The sequence below is a fragment of the Tupaia chinensis genome, unplaced genomic scaffold, assembly GCF_000334495.1.
Source record: "Tupaia chinensis unplaced genomic scaffold, TupChi_1.0 Scaffold000332_1, whole genome shotgun sequence".
Taxonomy (NCBI): domain Eukaryota; kingdom Metazoa; phylum Chordata; class Mammalia; order Scandentia; family Tupaiidae; genus Tupaia; species Tupaia belangeri.
In genome coordinates, this window is record NW_006159826.1 from 2,311,783 (window position 1) to 2,329,992 (window position 18,210).

The following is an 18,210-nucleotide window of genomic DNA, read 5'->3' on the forward strand; positions in this document are numbered from 1 at the left end:
GCTTGGAAAACACGTGCCTTCTGTACTACAGAATCTTAGCAAATGTGAATCCTCATTCCGGGTACCCTCAGGCACCCCGAGAACCATGAATCAGGGCATCCAGGTGGAGTCATCACTGCCCTAGAGCTTCACCTCTTTGGGGGCCCACCTTCCCCCACTGTCCCCAGGGCTGGCCTCTCTGGCTGCCGTGTTTACAGTCTCACCCCCTGGCAGCTCAGAAAGCAACTGATTGGGGCATATTGGCCAGAGTTAGCAATTGGTGTGAGGGTGGGGAGGAGACCCCACAAAGGCAGAAGGTCTGAAGTGAGGGTCCCACGGGCCCCCTGGCCAAGCCCCCAGCAGGGTAGCAGCTACCTACTACAGAGGGCAGAGCCTCGGGGAGCTCCTTGTGGGGGGAGGTAGTGGGAGGAAAATCTCTGGCTTTCCTGGACAGATGAGATACTTCAGTTATCTGGAAATACCACTTTAAAAGAATTCCTTAATCTCCACAAGAAGTGTTTCTATTGTGCAAACATTTCAGGGTCAGAATTAACTGTGGTTCCAGCACCGGGCAGAGGGACAGTGATTTATCACCTACCTCTCCCAGGCCTTCCCACAGGCCCTGAGCCACCAAGCTGCCCATTCCTTTACCCGGCCCCACCCCTCCTGCTCTGTGAGCCTGGGTGTGGGCCGCTAGCAGAGGACCCCTCAAGTATAATGGGTGCAACAGCAGATTATGAACTACATTCCTCACCTACAGATCGCCACGCTGGCCAGATCTCACAGGACTTCTATAAGAACGCAAAGCAAGCCTACTAGGAGGTGGCAGCCAGGGAGCTCAGAGGACTACGCAGGCTGCAGTGGGACCCGACAATGAGGACAGCAAATGGAACCAGACGGACTTGCATTCTGTGCTTGATTTCTCTGGCTCGAGTGTCTAAAGCACCGTAGTGAATCCTTTTGCTTGTCTGCAGGCCTGTTCCCCTGGTGAATGCCAACCTGACTGAGTGTGGCATTTGCTGCTGTTGATTCCTGGTCCTCCCAGGCTGGAAGGTCACTCCCAGGCAGGGCCCACAACTACAGTCAACTCGGCAACAGGTAGAGGGTCTCAGTGGCATCTGATATTGGGCTAGTGCCTGAGGTACCTCTGCTGTCTCAGGACCGTGTGATCTGGCACCCTGGTTAGTAGCCTCTGGTGTGACCACCGCACACAGCCACCATGGAGACACCAAGCCCCGGCTGCTCTAGCCAGTTTCCTCGGCACATGTGAAAAAGGGCTCCCTGTCTTTTGTGTGTTTATTTTTATTTTTACCATCCAGAGCCAGCTTCAGAGGGCTCGGAAATGTTCCAGCCACATCTGGACCTGAAAACAAGAGCTGATTTTTGAGAGCCAGCTGCTCACTGCATTTGGACAGAATGAATAAGTATCCTTCATATTTTTTTGTATTTCTCTTTAACAGTTGCTTGACCCAACATCTTTCTGTCTGCTCTATACAATGAAAATACAAACTAAATGAGAATAGAAAAAAATAATTAAAGCATTAAATTGTACAAATTACAAATTTGTTCCAAAATAGACTTACATTAAATAAAATACGCATTTCAGTAAGAGACCTACAGTGAATGACTGCATTCTGGGAAGCTTCACATCTAGGCAGGGCCAACACTCATGGGAGAAGCTACCGAATCCGCACCCAATCACAGTTTGCAGCGGGGGTCTTCCTGCCAACCTGTGAGCTACAACGAGCACGTCATTAGCATCACGTGTGCAGGAACCGGCTTTGTTTGGGAAAAGGGTAAACAAGCTCTGGCCTCAATGCGAGTTCATTACAACCTCTCGGGACTCTCACCAGCCGCCTGCGCAGTACAGTTTCAAACGTAAACATGTTAAGGTAAGCAGACAACTCTTTAGAAGCCCAACCACATTTCCTTGCTGTATTTATGTTGGACTCTCCAGCTACAATGGCGGTCATGAAGATGGTCTTCTTCAGGACAGCATGGTCACAAGACGGGGACAATCCAGTGGGACTGAGAGGGAGCGTGAGGACTGGGGAGAGGAGGGGCTACCTCTTGCTGCTTCACGAGAGACAAACTATAACACACAGTCCACGGGCCCGCAGTCTTCTCCTGTTATCATCTGGCGTAACGCTTGATGTAGTCGTCCACTTTATTCCGGAAGTCCTCCTGCAGAGCCAGAGGATCAGGCAGAGGAGAGGGACAGGAAGAGTGAGTGAGTGTGAAGCAACACTAGGAGAAAGGACAGATCTGTAAGGCGTGGAGGAGCCTGGCCTATCGTCCTACGGTGGCTGAGTCTGAGTGCCACCCACTCTCCCCGATTCTGGTATCCACCATGAGCCAGACAGTGCTGGGTGTGCTGGGGTGGGGCCTGTAGAAGGTCTGAGGGGGAGGATTCTAACAGCATCCTGTTCATTTTCCTCGTTTTGCTAGTGGAGAAAGTGAAGCCCAGAGAAATGTAGTCAAGGTCACCGAGCCAAGACCCTCTTAACCACAATTAGGCATGAGCCATGACTATGACTTTCAGGAAGACCTGGTTTCTACATCTGCCTTCCCAGAATGTCTGCCCTGGACCTTGCTGCCCACTTAAAACAGGTCCTCTGCATGGCCATGTGCAGCCCACCTTGGCATGACATCCTCTGCAGGAAGCAGGTGTACTGCAGCTCCACCCTGACATCAAGGCCCCTAGATGGCCCCGGTGACAAAAGGCTGCTATAGGCAGGAAAGTCACTGCTCCAGGTCTGTCCCTAGGTCTGCTCTCCCTGAGGTTAGGAGCAAAGTCCCACAGGATTATACAAGCTGAAAATGACCCGGCATTCTTGGGCCTCCCACAGCACAACTGCTAGGCCCTGCTATCCCTATGGGGCCATGCTGCTCCGTCCCATCACTGCCAGTACCCACTGCACCACTGTCACAACTCTCAGCAGGACGGAGCCCCACTTCTGCAGCTAGGCTCTCAGGCCTGGACAATGGGCCTGTTGTAGGTTCCTGCCCTATTCTGCAGCACTGTCTGCAGCCTTCCCTCCAGAGAGCACACCCTGAGTTACCCCTCCACAGTGCAGCACTACCTTGCTGCCTTCCGCAGGAGAGCCCGCCCTGGATTACCCCTCCACAGCGCAGCACCACCCTGCTGCCCTCCTGCAGGAGAGCCCACCCTGGGTTATGACTCCACAGTGTAGCACTACCCTGCTGTACTCCACAGGAGAGCCCACCCTGGGTTATCTCTCCACAGCGCAGCACTGCCCTACTGCCCTCCTGCCCTCTTGCAGGAGAGCCCATGCTGGGTTACCCCTCCACAGTGCAGCACTGCCCTCCTGCTCTCCTGCAGGAGAGCCCACCCTGGATTACCCCTCCACAGTGCAGCACTACCCTGCTGTCCTCCGCAGGAGAGCCCACCCTGCTACCCTCCTGCAGGAGAGACCACCCTGGGTTACCCCATCCACAGCGCAGCATCACCCTGCTACCCTCCTGCAGGAGAGCCCACCCTGGGTTATCCCTCCACAGCACAGCACTACCCTGCTGTCCTCCGCAGGAGAGCCCACCCTGGGTTAACCCTCCACAGTGCAGCACCACCCTGCTGCCTCCGCAGGAGAGCCCACCCCAGGTTGCCCCTCCACAGCTTGTTGGTCTAAGCAACTAGGTGGTGCTTCTCTTGCCTCCCTGATGAGGGTGCCCCACCTACTCTCAGGGTGCTTAGAACTCTGCCAGAGCAATGTCAGCTGGGCATGTGAGAGGCACTGGCTGCTGGCCGGGGCAAGGTTGCGGCAGTGAACTTGGCCTTCCACCACCAAGCCCGGCGGGTCCCACAGCACTGGCCCTCTAGACTGATCAAGCTTGCCCCGAGTGCGGCTGACCACCTCAGGCCCGGAGCCACACACGGACGCTGCTTGTGGCACTCTGCCCAGGTACAAGGCCCTGTCAGTCAGATGCCCTAACCCGACAGCACTTCCCTCCCTCAAGGCTGGGAACAGCCCCACCTCAGACCTCAGAAACCTGATTCCTCGCTGCCTCGTACTCAAACCCGTCCACACTGGGTGATTCTGATTCTGCTGGCTTAGGTTGTTATACTTTCTCCTGCCTGGTAGGTTTTGATTATTTTGTTCTGAGGTGGTCTTCTTACACTTTACTGGGAGTACTCAGGGCCATCTGTAAGGAGGCGGGAGGAGGGCAGCCTAGAACAGACGGGGCTAATCTGACATGGTTCCCTGCCATGTGTGTGCAAACTGACTGACCAAAGGTCCATGTCCCTCTAAAATGCAAAGAAGATCGAACGTGCCATTCTGAGAACGGCTCTGAAGCAAGAACAAGTAATTCAAAGATGCAAACAGTTACTAGGTCATCAGAAAAGCCAGGGCATTTTTTCTTTTTATTCTAGGCAAAAATGCATCATGACTTTTCTGATGACCTAAGAACACACCTTTAGCTAAAGGTGTACACCTGGCCTCTCTAGAAGTCCAGTTCCCAGCGGCCCTCCCGGACACACCATGTAGTCTCGAAATGAAACAAAACAAAAACACAATTTGGTAAAAGCATAGGAAAACACAGAATACCTACTATGTAAAGTTAAAGACAGACACAATCTTTGCCCCAGTAGAATAAGTTCTGCAGCTCTCATCTATGGAAATAAAAGCACTAGTATTTAAAGAAATGTATTGTTTGTGGGGGGAAAAAAAAAAAAAAAAAAGAAAAAAAACCGCCAGGGAAAAAACCTAAGTGCCTCCCCCTCAAGAAGAAGAATACTAAAAAGTATGGCAGAGCTGCCGTATGGGATATAATACGGTTCCTAAAATGGACGAGACACTGTAATGCACCGACTTGGAGGGACAGGTGAAAAAAAGAAAGAATCAAAGATTAGGCTGGCCTGGTGCACAGAGTTAAGAGATCCAGCTAAGCATAGCCAACCAAGGTTTGAATCCTAGCTCTGGTGTCTTGAAAAACACGTCAGGCATGTGTGCATGGGTGCCCAAGGTCCTGACAGGAAGGAGAAACGGAGAAGCGACAGTGGTAAGCCGTGCCCCACTGGGGGCACTTTCCTTCTTTTTCTCTCTTTCTGCTGAGCGGGCACACCCTCTGACAATTAAAAAAAGAGAGAGAGAAATAAAAAAGTGGTATGTAGAACACCATTATTTTGGGTAAAATGAAAATCAAATGCCACTGCATATATATGAGCTCAGCAGAAAGTGGGACGAGCAGCCTGCTAGGGACCCGGGGGCGCTGGTACACTGGCCAGCCCCCTGCGACATTCCCACACTGTTAATTAGGTAAAGGAACAACTACCTGCTTTGAACTACCACAGTGACTACTACTAGGAAAGACCAGCCAGTAACCACTTTTCTTGGAGATGAACAACACTTGGGTCAAATGCTTTCCTGAGGTCACACACATTTGGTATGACACTTATTTATAAACTGCTTTAAATTCTAGTTGTGTCCCATCAACCTTACTTTCTAACTTATCCAGTTAAGAAATAGCTATAATTACCACACCAGACGCATCAGCCTAGAGAAGCCCATTCCTGGCTCACCTTGTCCCGCAAATGATGCTCTGCAGCTTCGATATTCAGTGGATCATCAAAATTCAGAAGATCCTTAAAAAGAGAGAAACTCAGGGTAAATCCCAGAAGAACCTGGGTTCTGCAGTTACCTGTCTCTGGGTCATGAAGCAGCCGCCGCAATCTGCTAGTAAGTGGTGGGCAGCGGGAGAGCTGGACACACCCCCCCAGCCCCTCTGCCGTGAGAGTACTGGATGTGAGACAGCGTCCAACATGGTGACTGGTGGGCACAGGAGAGAAGTCAGGGCTGTCTTATATGTAACTGTCCGAAGTACGGGGAAGATGGAGGAGACAGCTAGCACGTTAGTTTTTATCTGACTGTCACAGGGTACATGCATCACCAGAGAGAAAGAAAGAAAGAAAGAAAGAGAAAACTAAGAAATCCTCCCCTGGGGGATGGCCACACCAGCCAGTCCCTTCTCTTCCACTCTCCTCTCAGGATTTTGCACACATACATACATGCACCTGGCATGAACTTCAAGCCACTGGTTCTGGGACATGAACAGCTGGAATCCTGCCACCTTAATCTCTACGTCACCTGCTGGCCTTGACATTAATTTTTAATGTCATTTTTGATAACTGGAATATTTGAAAACCATCTCAAAATGGACATTTCCAAATAAAATCTCATTATTTTCATAAAGACTCATTTTTCTCTTTTTTTTTTGGTGACTAACAACTTCGCCTCTGTGAGTCTATGGTTTCCATTTTGACCTTCCTTGGATTTCCCCATGTCTCTGGACTCAGCTCATAAGCATCACTTAGAGCCCAGCTGAGACAATGCCTGGAACCCTGGGGTCCCAGCCTTGGCGGGCAGCAGACTGCTCTACCACCAGAAAGGATGGCGTAGCTCCTCCCTTCCTCCCAAGAAGCACGAGGACAGCAGACCAGAGCCTGGCCTCTCCTTGACCGCCTCTCCTGGCAAACCAGGAGGAGGAGCCCATGTTTGTAGGGCGAGTTACTGCTTTCCAGGGCCTGCCACCATGACATCACGGAGTAGACAGCCATATTTCACTTTATGAATGATGCTGACTTTGGGGATTACAGTCCTGATTTGAAAATAACCGAATATGAGCAATGATATGTTAGACAGCAAAAAGTAAACTGCAAACTTCTACGCTCATTCTCAGTTGGAGATTAGGCTCCAAGTCCTATAAATGGGCAAAAATATGAAATACGTATTACGTGAGACACCCAGCATATACAGACTACATCAGGCCCAGCCACTGAGGCTCTGCAGTGACACAGGCGTCCTGCCAGGCTGGAACCCACATGGCTGTGGTTTCAGATCCCCAGGTTGGCTTGGAAACATGCCAGGTGCACACATGTGCAAGACACGCAGGATCCTGAGAAGTTGCAGGGCTGGGACGGGAGGGTCACGGTCTGTTTTCTCTCCTGCTCCTGCACCCCCCCACCCTGCCCACATGCACATGCTCACTGTCAGGAAAAAAAAGAAAAAAACACTCCACTGGGCACATAAAAGTCCTTATCTTCTTTACCATACGTCTGACCTAGGGTGAATATACTGATTAGAGAACTATTAGAGGGATAATTAGGATCGCTGACCACGGCCATGACCGTGGCCTTGCGGATGATTTCTCACTCTCCCTCTTCATCTGTCTCTCTGCTGAGCACCCACTCCCTATAGCATAAACCTAAGGGGAAAAGCGAAAAGCCCGAAGAGCCAAGTTTACTTCCTGGACTTCATTCCCCATAGCAAGCTTAAAAAAATCCAAGGGGCATAATATAAGCTATCCTTTGTTGAAGATGAACATGGACACGCGAGCCTTGATTTGATTATCACACACTGCACCCATGCTTTGGAGAACCACATTGTATCTCACAAGATACAAAACGATCAAATGCAAATACGAAGTTATAAAATAAACTTGAAATGGAAGCTTAAGCAAATAGAAAATGAAAACTTGGGATCTTGATCAATATATACTTACAGTAAATAAAGAGTTTAAGCCCCAAACAACATCCTGAAATAAGGAAAACAGAAAACAAGTTTCAGACTCCTGTGAACTCTCACACCCCGGCCCACCTGTCTTCGGCATGTACTGCTTTCCTCCAGACAGGAAATGTAAACAACCTCTTTTCAAGTACAATGACGAACTCTGGGAATGTCCAAGAGACAAGCAGTTACAGGCAGAGAAAATAAAAATCAGAGAACACCAACTGCCCTCCAGTTAGGCCTGGGCCCAGGGAGCTCGACCCTGTGCCTCAGCAGAGCCCACAGGCTGGCACCTGTGCAGGAGCACTCTGTAAGTCACCTCCCACCTGTCATCAGCGGATACAGTACAGACCACTAAGGTGGCACCTATAAAATAAAATCTGTTATCTTTACTATCTACTTCCTCAAATTCCCACCATCTCACTGAATCATATTTTCACTTCAGTATTTTCAAGAATCAAGAGAAACTAGTATTTTCAAGGATCAGAGGTTTTTGTTTAAAATAAAATCAAAAGCCAGCGTTGTCCTATCTGTGATGATTTGTGGCTTGTGTCCCAGCCACGAATTCTCTCCCACTTCCCCCCCCGCCTCGTCAGTGTCAGCTCCTGAGGCTCGTGCTGTTCAGGCCTGTCCTCCCGCTCACTACCACCTTCGCCCTTCTCTGCTCCCACCCCTGACCTCCCAGTGTGAGTGCAAGGCCTGCAGCTGGGGAGGACAGATGGGTTGCTCAGGGGCCAGCACCATCATTGTGAGAAGGGGTCCTCCAGAGCACCCCTACCCCGGGAGGAGAGGCCTGTGAGGGAGCCTGCAGCAGTGGGACGGCCAAGTGGGGCCTGCAGCAGTGGGACGGCCCGGCAGAAGGCTGGAGGAGGGGCGCTCCCTCTAGTCGAGGGACTGAGGTCTGAGGGCGAGACACTTCTGGGTGTGGCAAGTGACCGGCAAGAAGGTCTGGTCAGGCTGTCACATGGCAGAGGCTGGATCTTGACTGCGCCAAGGCGGCGTGCTCCCTGGTGCTGGATGAGGGCCCAAGTGCCCTTCCTGAGCTGGCTCCAGGTTCCTACCTGAGATTGGACTCCTGACACCTGACAGTACTTCCTGGCTGGAGGGAACCAAAGGTCTCTGCACCACAGTGGACACCTAGCAGCCATCCCTGAACTGGACTCTTGGTGACCGTGCACTTTCCTACAGCGGATGACAGCTGGGCTCTGAGCTCCTGTCTCTGGTCTGGAGTGGACCCTGACACTGGCCGATGGGGACATTCACATAACAGACTGACCGGGGTCAGTGACTGCCTGAGCAGCCCCAGCAGTGGCAGTGAGGAGAGGGCACAGGGTTTGCTGGCCAAGTTTGGACGAGACACACGCTATCTTCCCGGGGCTGGCTACACAGGCAAAAGACTGCAAGGATGCTCCTACCTTTAATGTCCTCGTGGGGGCCCAGCCAGTGCCGTCGATCGAATGCTCTCTCAGTAAGCTGCAAAGGAGATGCACGGCATTAGCGGGGTGTGGCCTCCAGCTTCAAGCCACAGGAACACTGCAAACTGCACAGGCCTCATTTTGTCATTACTTGTGTCACACGGAGAGCTGCGTTTAGCGCCACCTGCCTGCTCCTCTGTGGACCCCAGTCCCCTCTTTTGCTGGGGAAGTACTTCTTCTCCTCCAAGGTTATAGGCACATCCAATTTTAATATCTTCTGCTAGTTTATCTATTTATTGTACATGGAGCTCTTTAATCCCTGATGTGGAAGTTTTAAGTAGGGGGATGCACGCTTAGGCAACACACGAAGAATGCCTGTCAATCTAGTGTTCAGAAAAGGATGTCCGAGGCCAAGAGCTTCTCCTGTGTCACGCATGACCCTAAATGCTGCCCTGCGGAGCTCACTCCGTGCCACACCCGCCCACAGAGGAAGGACTCCGTCTCCTTGTCTCACAGAGAAGACACACCAAGGGCCCATGTCTGGTGCACAGTGTGCCCTTCAACCCTGGGCAGCTGCCCAGAGCCTGTGTTCTGAACTGCTGCTGAGGCAGGTGGGTAACCTGAGCTCCTAGCACGCGTTTTACTAGCTCTGTTCAGAAGAGGGCTCCAAAGGGAAAACGTAGGACAAAATCCTGATAGTAGCCTCCCCTTGGGCAGGAGGATTGCGTGCAACAAAGGGGTGCCCAGAAGTCAGAGGACGGGGAGGTTCATTTCTTAGGCTGGCATGTGAGACTCATCTTCATTACCGCTCCAGCAACGTGTATAAATGCACATTATACACACGCATAGACATGCTCAGTACATACTTTGAAACTAAAATCATCTATGTTTTCTTTTAGAAATAAAATCGCTTCTGCATTAGTTGAATCATCATATTGTGCTGGGGCTTTGTTGTATACGTAAGAGTCTAGGCTGACATGTTAGTAACAGGCTTTACAGAGTACTTGAGTTAGAGTACTTTCAAGTCTCCACAAGTCAATTTGGATGAGGAGAAAATACAAACACATAAAATCTGAATCAATGCAATAATCCTTAACTGTCATAGCATGTGTTCTCACCAAAGAGAGGAGGAGGGAAAACGCACCCCCTGATGAGGAACGACCTCACTGCAATCCCTTCTCCTCCACTTCTCCATCCTGCTGGGGGTTTTGAGCACACACCTGTGCCCACCACATTTTTCAAGCTGCCAGGGTCAGGATTCAAACTGTGTTGGTCATGTGGAATCTGGATCCCTTAACCATTAGGCTATGGGGCCGGCCCAATGCTATACTCTAAATACTCTATGAAGATGTGAAGAAAAACATAACCAACCTTAGGTAGACCACTGAAGTTTACTTTGTGGGGGACCAGCAGGTGGCATACTGGTTAAGGTACTAGATTCCCTTGAGGTTGACGGCAGTCTGAGTCCCGGACCCAGAGACCTGAAACTCTCGCCGGCTGCATGTGTGTGTGTGCATGCCCAAAATCCCAAAAGGAGAATGGAGGAGAAAGGACTGAGGCATGGCTATCGCCCCGGGAGGTGATTTCTCACTTTCTATCTTTCTGTCTCTCAGTGAATGCACGCATTCTATAGCAAAACTCTCTCTCAAAAAAAAGTTTACTTTGCGCGGCCAGCAGGTGGCATAGTGGTTAAGGTGCTGGACTCGCACCTAGCTGACTGGTTTGAGTCCTGGACCTGGCAGCTTGAAACTCATGCTGGGCATATATACATGCATGCCCAAAACCCTAAGAGGAGAAGGGACCACGGCATGGCCGTCCCCAGGGAATGTGTGTGATTTCTTGCTTTCTGTCTTTTTCTGTCTCTCTGGTAAACCACATTGCTGAGAGCAAAAATCTTGCCAAAAAAAAAAAAAAAAGTTTACTTTGAGTATTAAAGAAAAAACTCAAATCATTATCCTAACACAGCTGGTAGACATTTTTCTACCAAGCAGAGGTATCAAGTACTTATGGCTCTGAAACTTCCACGACTTATGGATAATGTTTTGGAAACTGCCTGTCAAACCCTACTGGCTTTTATGATCCAATGAGAAATGTATTCTCACTCCTCTCCAACATGCCAGGCTCAGTACCCTCCCGCACTTCTCTATCAACAGCATGGCCACAGGCGGGCTCTGTACCTGGGCAGGAAACTGGGGAACAAGTGCCACCTCAGGCGGTGCCTGGCATCTGGTGGCCATGGGTCTGGGAAGCTCCTGGGTGGCAGTGAGGCCCATCGGGGTGTGAGGTCCCCAGACTCAGAGGAAGTTCTAGCCTGGCCTCAGCCAAGTGCGGTCAGTAGGAGTCCTGGTGACAAAGACAGTCAGGTGGCAGAGGGATTTCCAGGCCAGTGGCCAAGACACCCAGGGACCGTGCTGGAAGCCTGGAGCCCAGAAGTAAAGGACAGAAGTGCCAATACCGAGATCCCTGAACTCCACAATCCCACAAAGAACCTCTGGCCCTGTACCAGGAACAGAGTGATGTCCCTGGGAGTGAGGTGCAGAAGGATAACAGGGCAGTGGGCCAGGGCAAGACTCCCTAAAAGGGGGCAGTATCCTTGTGCACTAAGAGGCCGTGTAAGCCCCGGGAGCCCCAGGCACCGGCCAGGCCTGCCATGGGAAGAACTGCAGAGTCTGCCCAGCAGTCGGCACAGACTGGGGCACAGCTGCGCTCAGCTTCCCTTCACTCAGGAGCCAGCTGAAGGAGCCAGCTGTGCACTGAGCCACACTGCCTGCCTTTCCACATGCTGCACACTGGGCCTTCTCGCTAACTCTGGCTGCCATTTCCCTGGATTAAGTCCCTAGGAGTGTAGCTGACAAGTTCAGGGGCGAAACATGATGAATGCAGGCAGGCTATGTGACTGGGACCAGCAAAGTGCACAAATATGTCACCCTCTATGAACGAGGGGCAGCCCGCACTCTGTCTGCTGGCAGTGCACCTGGCACCAAGTTCCCCCATTGGTATCTGGCAATATGGCAAGTGGCATGCTGCACCCGTGGTTCTCCTGTGCCTTTCTCTGGTTACCAGCAAGGCCGAACATCTCAGATGACTACTGCTCGTCTATAGTCCCCTTTTATGAATCACCTATTGGTAGCTGATGCTCATTTTTTAAGAGGAAATGTCCATCTTTTTTTTTTTTGGAGAGGTTTTTGCTATAGGGTGTGTGCGCTCACCAGAAAGACAGAGAGAAACAGAGACAGAAAGTGAGAAATCGCTCCCCAGGGAGGATGGCCATGCCGCAATCCCTTCTCCTCCATTCTCCTCTCGGGATCTTGGGCGTGCACATGTGTCTAGCGTAAGTTTAAGCCAATGAGTCCGGGACTTGAACCGTGGTCGACTACATGGGAGTTCAGCGACATAGCCATTATGCCAACTGTTGGTCTCCATCTTTTTCATGATTGCCAGAACTAGTCACACATAAAGAACATTAGTGATATTATCTTTTTTCTCTTTCAACACACACACACAATTAGAGACTTTGCTATATGGTGAGTACCCTAGCCAGAGACAGAGAGGGACAGAAAGTGAAAAGTCAAACCCCAGGGGAAGTTGGCCAAGCTTTAATCCCTTCTCCTCCATTCTCCTTTTGGGATTTTAGGCATGCATGCATACAACCTAGTGTGAGTTTCAAGCCACCAGATCTGGGACTTGAACCATAGTCGACCACATGGGAGTTCAGCATCTTAACCACTATGCCACCTGCTGGCCCCATATTTTTAATATTAATGTGGTCAAATCTAACATGATTTTCCTTTTAGGCTTCTGGTTTTTGCTTCAGGCACCATACTGCTAATTCCTGCCATGCTTTGCTAATTTCCCAGAGGGGGGCAGCTGGATGATGTGGTGGTTAAGGTGGCTGGATTCCACATGGCTGAGTGCATGGTTTGAGTCCTCGACCTGGCAGTTTGAAACATCCTATTCCCCTTCTCTCATTCTAGCGAGCACATACGCCCTATAGCAAAACTAAAAATAAAAATAAAAATAGAAAAAGGGACCAGAGGCGCCTGCTCTGGAGCCCGTCCTGATGGAGGCAGAGGAGCAATGGGGAGGAACATGGAGGAGTCTTAGCAAGCAGCCAGCGTTCCTGTGACTTAGGGAAATGCTGGGAGAGCCAGCCTCATTGATAACCGGCAACTGAAGGGGTTTGAGTTTTAACCTATTGATACTTTAGGGAGGGATATTCAAAAGGAAAGATGCCTTTAACAATATGTGCCTGGAGACCAGCACACAGTGTAACGGTTTTGTCACTGGACTCCCACATAGTCGACTGTGGTTCAAGTCCCAGGCCTGGCAGCTTGAAACTCAGGCCAAGCACATGTGTGTGCATGCCCATGATCCTAAGAGGAGAAGAGATTGCAGCATGGCAATCCCCCCTGGGGAGTTAATTTCTTGCTACGTCTCTCCTGGCAAGCATTCATGCCCTGTAGCAAAAATTCCCTCTTAAAAAAACGTAATAAGAACAAAACGAAAAACAAGAGGTGCATGTGTAAAAATGAGGCTTATAGGAAAGAAAGGGAGCAGCATTTACAAAAGCAAAACAGGCAAAGGGACACTAACTGTGCTTTGACAACCAAGAGTGAGGCTGAAGTTAGATTTCTGGCAGCCAGGACTGCCTGGCTCTGTGCCCCATCACAGGTGGCTGGTGTTCAGGAGAGGAGCGGAGGGAGCACTGGTCAAGTGTGAGTGCTGACGCAGAACACACAGGTCCTGGCAGGACAGGAAGCTGCTGAACACCACCAACTCTGGCCAGCTAGGGGGAGTGTGAAGCACACAGCAGTTAAGGAACTCTGCAAAGCCCCGTAGTGGGGTCCGTCTGGCCCTGGGGCCCCTGCAGTTCCCAGCAGTATCTTACTACAGAAAGGGACAAAATGCAGGAACACAGAGCCCAGCTGCTTCAGTTACTTAAACTGCTCACACACCTCCAGCAACCCTGGGGAAAATCACTGGGCCCTGACTACCACGGTTAGGTGAACACACAGACCATGAAATCCTAGGAAGCTGCCCTGCTCCAGAAGTGCTCCTACACATCTTGAGACATTCTGGAAGAAAGGGCAGGCTGAATGCGCTGTCCGAGGTCTCCTTCACCAAGTCAGCTTGGTTTCTACTGGGTCTCATCAGCCATATTTTTCCTTTAGCTAAAAACAGCCTCATGGAGGGTCTGTGGTCTCTCATGAAAATAGGGTTGGTGGTGTGGAGGACAGAGTCATGACCCCAGGGGGCACCACCTGAGCACCAGTGGGACTACGTCCCGAGAGGGCAACAGAGGATGCTGGTCTGCAGGCAGAGGCTCAGGGCCTGGGAGGTGGCAGGCAACTCCAGCTGCTCTAACCCAAACCTTCCCTGTTCTTGGTCAAGCTTCAAAATTTCCTCGGAGGAGGGTCCAAAAGATGGTATAATGGTTACATTACTGGACTCTCATGTAGTTGACCGCAGTTCAAGTCTTGGACCTGGCAGCTCAAAACTCTAGCCGAGAGCGTGTGTGTGCATGGCCATGATCCCAATAGGAGACTGGAGAAGGGAAGGTGGCGTGGCCACCCCCCCAGGTGGTGATTTCTCGCTTTCTGTCTCTCTCTGTCTCTCTGGTGAGTGCATGTGCCCTAGAGCAAAAAATTTCTCAAAAAAAAAAAAATAAATAAACAAACAAAAAAACCCAAAAACAACCCAAACAAAAAAACTCACTCAGAAGAGAATGACATACTGAAAAGTCCAACACTCACACTCAATGCTCAAGAATTCACAGAAGAGAGAAACTCACCTTAGACATATTTCACCTGTCTCTGTGATGTTGGGGTGCCAGATCCTGGTCAAGCATTTCACCTTGGGAGGCTGCCACAGAAACACAGAGAGAGAGAGTCACCATGACCAAGTCCCCTATAACCTGAGCCTCACCACGCCCCACTGGTTTGCTCATGGCAAGCTAGCTAACAGGCTGGCTGACTCACCAAGCACATACCCAGCCTTAAGCACTGGCTCACTTCACCAACGCAGCAGCTTATGTGCACCGCATCCACAAGGCCTCGTCTCCCAAGGAAGGTCGGCCACAGACCCAATGGCACTTCTCTACAAGCCCAAGCCATGCTGATCACTGCCGCCCCTCACCCTCCTGGACTTGAGCTGTAGAAGAGCCTGCAGGGGTTCCAGCTCCGCCAGGAGCCCACACATGCCTCTGCAGTAAGAGCTGCTGAGTGGCAGCTGAACATTACTGCTCCTTGCAAGAATGACCTGTGCCCTTTGCTGGATATTTCTGAAGATGCTATTGTCATGTGTGTTTCCCTAGATGAAAGTCTTAGTCCACTTGATGCTTAAAGAACAGAAAAAATGAAATAAGGAGTACGTGACATCATTTTTGACTTTGCATATTTAAAGTTCATTTAAGATGTCTCTATTATAGGGACTGGCAGGTGGTGGTTAACATGCTGGACTCTCACATGGCTGACCCTGGTTCAAGTCCTGGACCTGGCAGCTTGCTTTCTCGCTTTCCCTCTCCCTCTCTCCGGTCAAACTGAGGAATAAGAATAATTAATAAAATTAATTTTTTTATAGAAAGATTTCTCTATTCCATACCTCATGACTCCACCCAGAAATAATTTTTCTTTTTTTTGGAGAGGGGTTTTTTTTTGCTATAGGGCGTGTGCGCTTGCCAGACAGACAGAGACATAGAGACAGAAAGCGAGAAATCACCCCCCAGGGGGGATGGTCACACCGCAATCTCTTCTCCATTCTCCTCTCAGGATCTTGGGCATGCACGCACATGTGACCGGCGTTGAGTTTTAAGCCACCGGGTCTGGGACACGAACCGCGGTCGACTACGTGGGAGTCCAGCAACATAGCCATTATGCTAACTGATGGTTCCTGCCCCCCAGAAATAATTTCACACCTGATGTGCATTCTTTTGCAGTTTTCTTTTTAAACTTATTCATTCCTACCATGAGAGAAAGAGATGGACAGAGACAGGCACCTCCACCAGGGTCTTCACGTGATTCTCCCCTTCCCTCAGCCAGTCAAGAGCTTGGGCATGGGCATGTGTGCCCAGCATGCACAGGGAGCCCTCAGGACATGAACTGGAGACCTTTCTGTATGCCTTTGGCATTGTAGAGCATTGTGTGACTGCTGTGCACTGCAGCAGGCCCAATGCTGGGACAGGGTGTCCTTCAGAAAGGCCGTGATGTGCCACCCTTCTCACTGCAGCCAGGGAGATGACCTCTTCTCTGGGTCCTCGTCTCATAGCAAGGTCTCCTTGGTTGATATACAGTCTCATCAGAAATGTCATCTCATAAGAGGATCAACCATTGTCAAATGGAGCAAGCATTTTCCCTGCTTATCTGGCATTTGTTTTCATTTATGATACTTCCTGAAGGTGTGAACGTTTCTTTTCTTATCTTTGCTATACTTAGAAATACTTCATCTTACAAATACTTTTCTGTCTTTTTTCCAGTACTCATAATTTCATCTCTTTATTTTACAAAGCAAGCACATTTAGGACCAGCAGGTGGCGTGATGGTTAAGGCATGCTGGATTCCCACATGACTGACCACAGTTTGGGTCCTGGACTTGGTGGCTTGAAAATTATGCCAGGTGCACGTGTGTGCATGCCCAAAATCCTGCGAGGAGAATGGAGAAGAGGTTGCAGCATAGGCATCCTCTCTGGGGGATGATTTCTCACGTTCCCTCTGCATGCAAGTGCACACACACACCTTACAGCAAAAATCTAAGAAAAAACACACACACACACAAACATCACCATTTTGGAACCCTGATTTCAAAATACCACAAAATCAAGAGACTACCCAAAAATATAGACTGATGATGCAAATGCATGTGTCCAAAGACTAAAGAATTTAGGTTTAGAGTGAGTTCAACTAGATATACTCTGATTGGCTTTTCTGTAAATAAATGGGGATGCATCCGTTGGAAGGATGGGAGTGCATCCTCCATTCGCACAGCGCTGGGCTGGAGGAGGGCAGACCTTCTACACAGAGCAGGGCATGTACAGCCCTCAGGAAACTGACCACAGGACAGGCGAGCGGCTAGTCTGAGTCACCAACTCTTAGGTGTCTGGAGGAACCTGAAAGAGGGCAAGCCCTGTCTCCCCCTCAATGGTACCCGTCCTGTGGGGTCCCTGACACATGACCAATATCCTCGTGTCCATCACATCTCCCACATGTCGGGTGTCCCTCCACGTCTTCTGTAGTTAGATGCCAGCATGGGTACCTCTTAACTGCAGTTTCAGAACGGACAGCAAAACTCTACACCAAACTGTGGGCCCAGGTTCTGACACAAACACTGTGAACTGAGCTTGTCTTACAGCCCTATCCTGCCCCACAGCTAGACATACAACACATGCTGAGTCCTCCCCCTCCCACTTGACCAATGTTGGGCATTGCCCTTAACCCAATCACACAGCTCAGAATTTAGCAAATGACAAACACTTCACTTTAAATCAACAAGGGACACAGACAGACCACAGGCTACTGTTAACCATTTTGAAAATACAGTTCGAGCCACTTACAGCTGTATTCCAAGTTCACTAAGGTTAAACACAAAAAGAGAACTTTGAGAAGACCAGAACGAAAGGCAGATAGCCATCTTGGGCTCAGAAGGCTCAAGTCAAGCATTTCATAACATGAAAAGCCCATGAATAAAAAGATTTGACTATAGTAATCAAAAAAAAAAAACCTTTTATAGAATAAAAGACAAATGCGAACAAAGGGAATATTTATAGCATAGCTAAGAAAATTAAGTTCCATATGCTCTATATATCAGAATGCATAAACCCATAAAAATGCTAATACTCTAATGAAAAAATGGGCCAAGGACATAAAGTAGCTCATAAAAATACAAATAGCTAATAAACAGGAAATAGTATTTAGCATCCTGCTTACTTAAGAAATGAAAATTCAAATAACAACTATTTAATAGAAACTAATTATTTCCTCCTACAACGACAAAAAGAAAAAAAAAAACAGTGAAAAGACTACACCTTAGTGGGAGTTTAGGGGAAGGGAATTTTCAAACGCTGTTGGTGAGGACACCAAGTGGCATAATTTCTCCCAACAGAATCCATCAAGAGCCTTAAAACTGAGCTTGGAGTGGGCATGATGGTGTGTACCTGTAGGCTCAGCTACTCAGAAAGCCGGGGCAGGAAGATTGAGAGTCTGAGGTTAACCTGGGAAACTGTGCTCCTTAACACACAAAAAAGACACCCTGAGCATCAGTTACTCGCACCCATCATGCTACGTCTAAGAATGAGACCAAGG

General features: G+C 49.7%; 1 protein-coding gene across 3 annotated transcripts in view; it reads right to left on the bottom strand.

Annotated features, from left to right (window-relative positions):
* Positions 1 to 1,261: 1,261 nt before the first annotated feature.
* The window catches only part of UBE2F (ubiquitin conjugating enzyme E2 F (putative)), a 71,159-nt gene continuing 54,210 nt past the window's right edge, over positions 1,262 to 18,210 (bottom strand). For 2 of the 3 annotated variants that reach the window (XM_014589113.2, XM_014589114.2), the window contains exons 5-10: positions 14,709 to 14,779; positions 8,918 to 8,975; positions 7,498 to 7,530; positions 5,519 to 5,581; positions 4,549 to 4,609; positions 1,262 to 2,163 (exon numbers count right to left, since the gene is read on the bottom strand). In XM_014589113.2, the coding sequence (XP_014444599.1) occupies positions 2,147 to 2,163; positions 4,549 to 4,609; positions 5,519 to 5,581; positions 7,498 to 7,530; positions 8,918 to 8,975; positions 14,709 to 14,779 (303 nt within the window). In that variant the 3' untranslated portion in view covers positions 1,262 to 2,146. The remainder of the gene's footprint in view (positions 2,164 to 4,548; positions 4,610 to 5,518; positions 5,582 to 7,497; positions 7,531 to 8,917; positions 8,976 to 14,708; positions 14,780 to 18,210) is intronic. The other variant, XM_006151948.3, reaches the window with a different exon arrangement.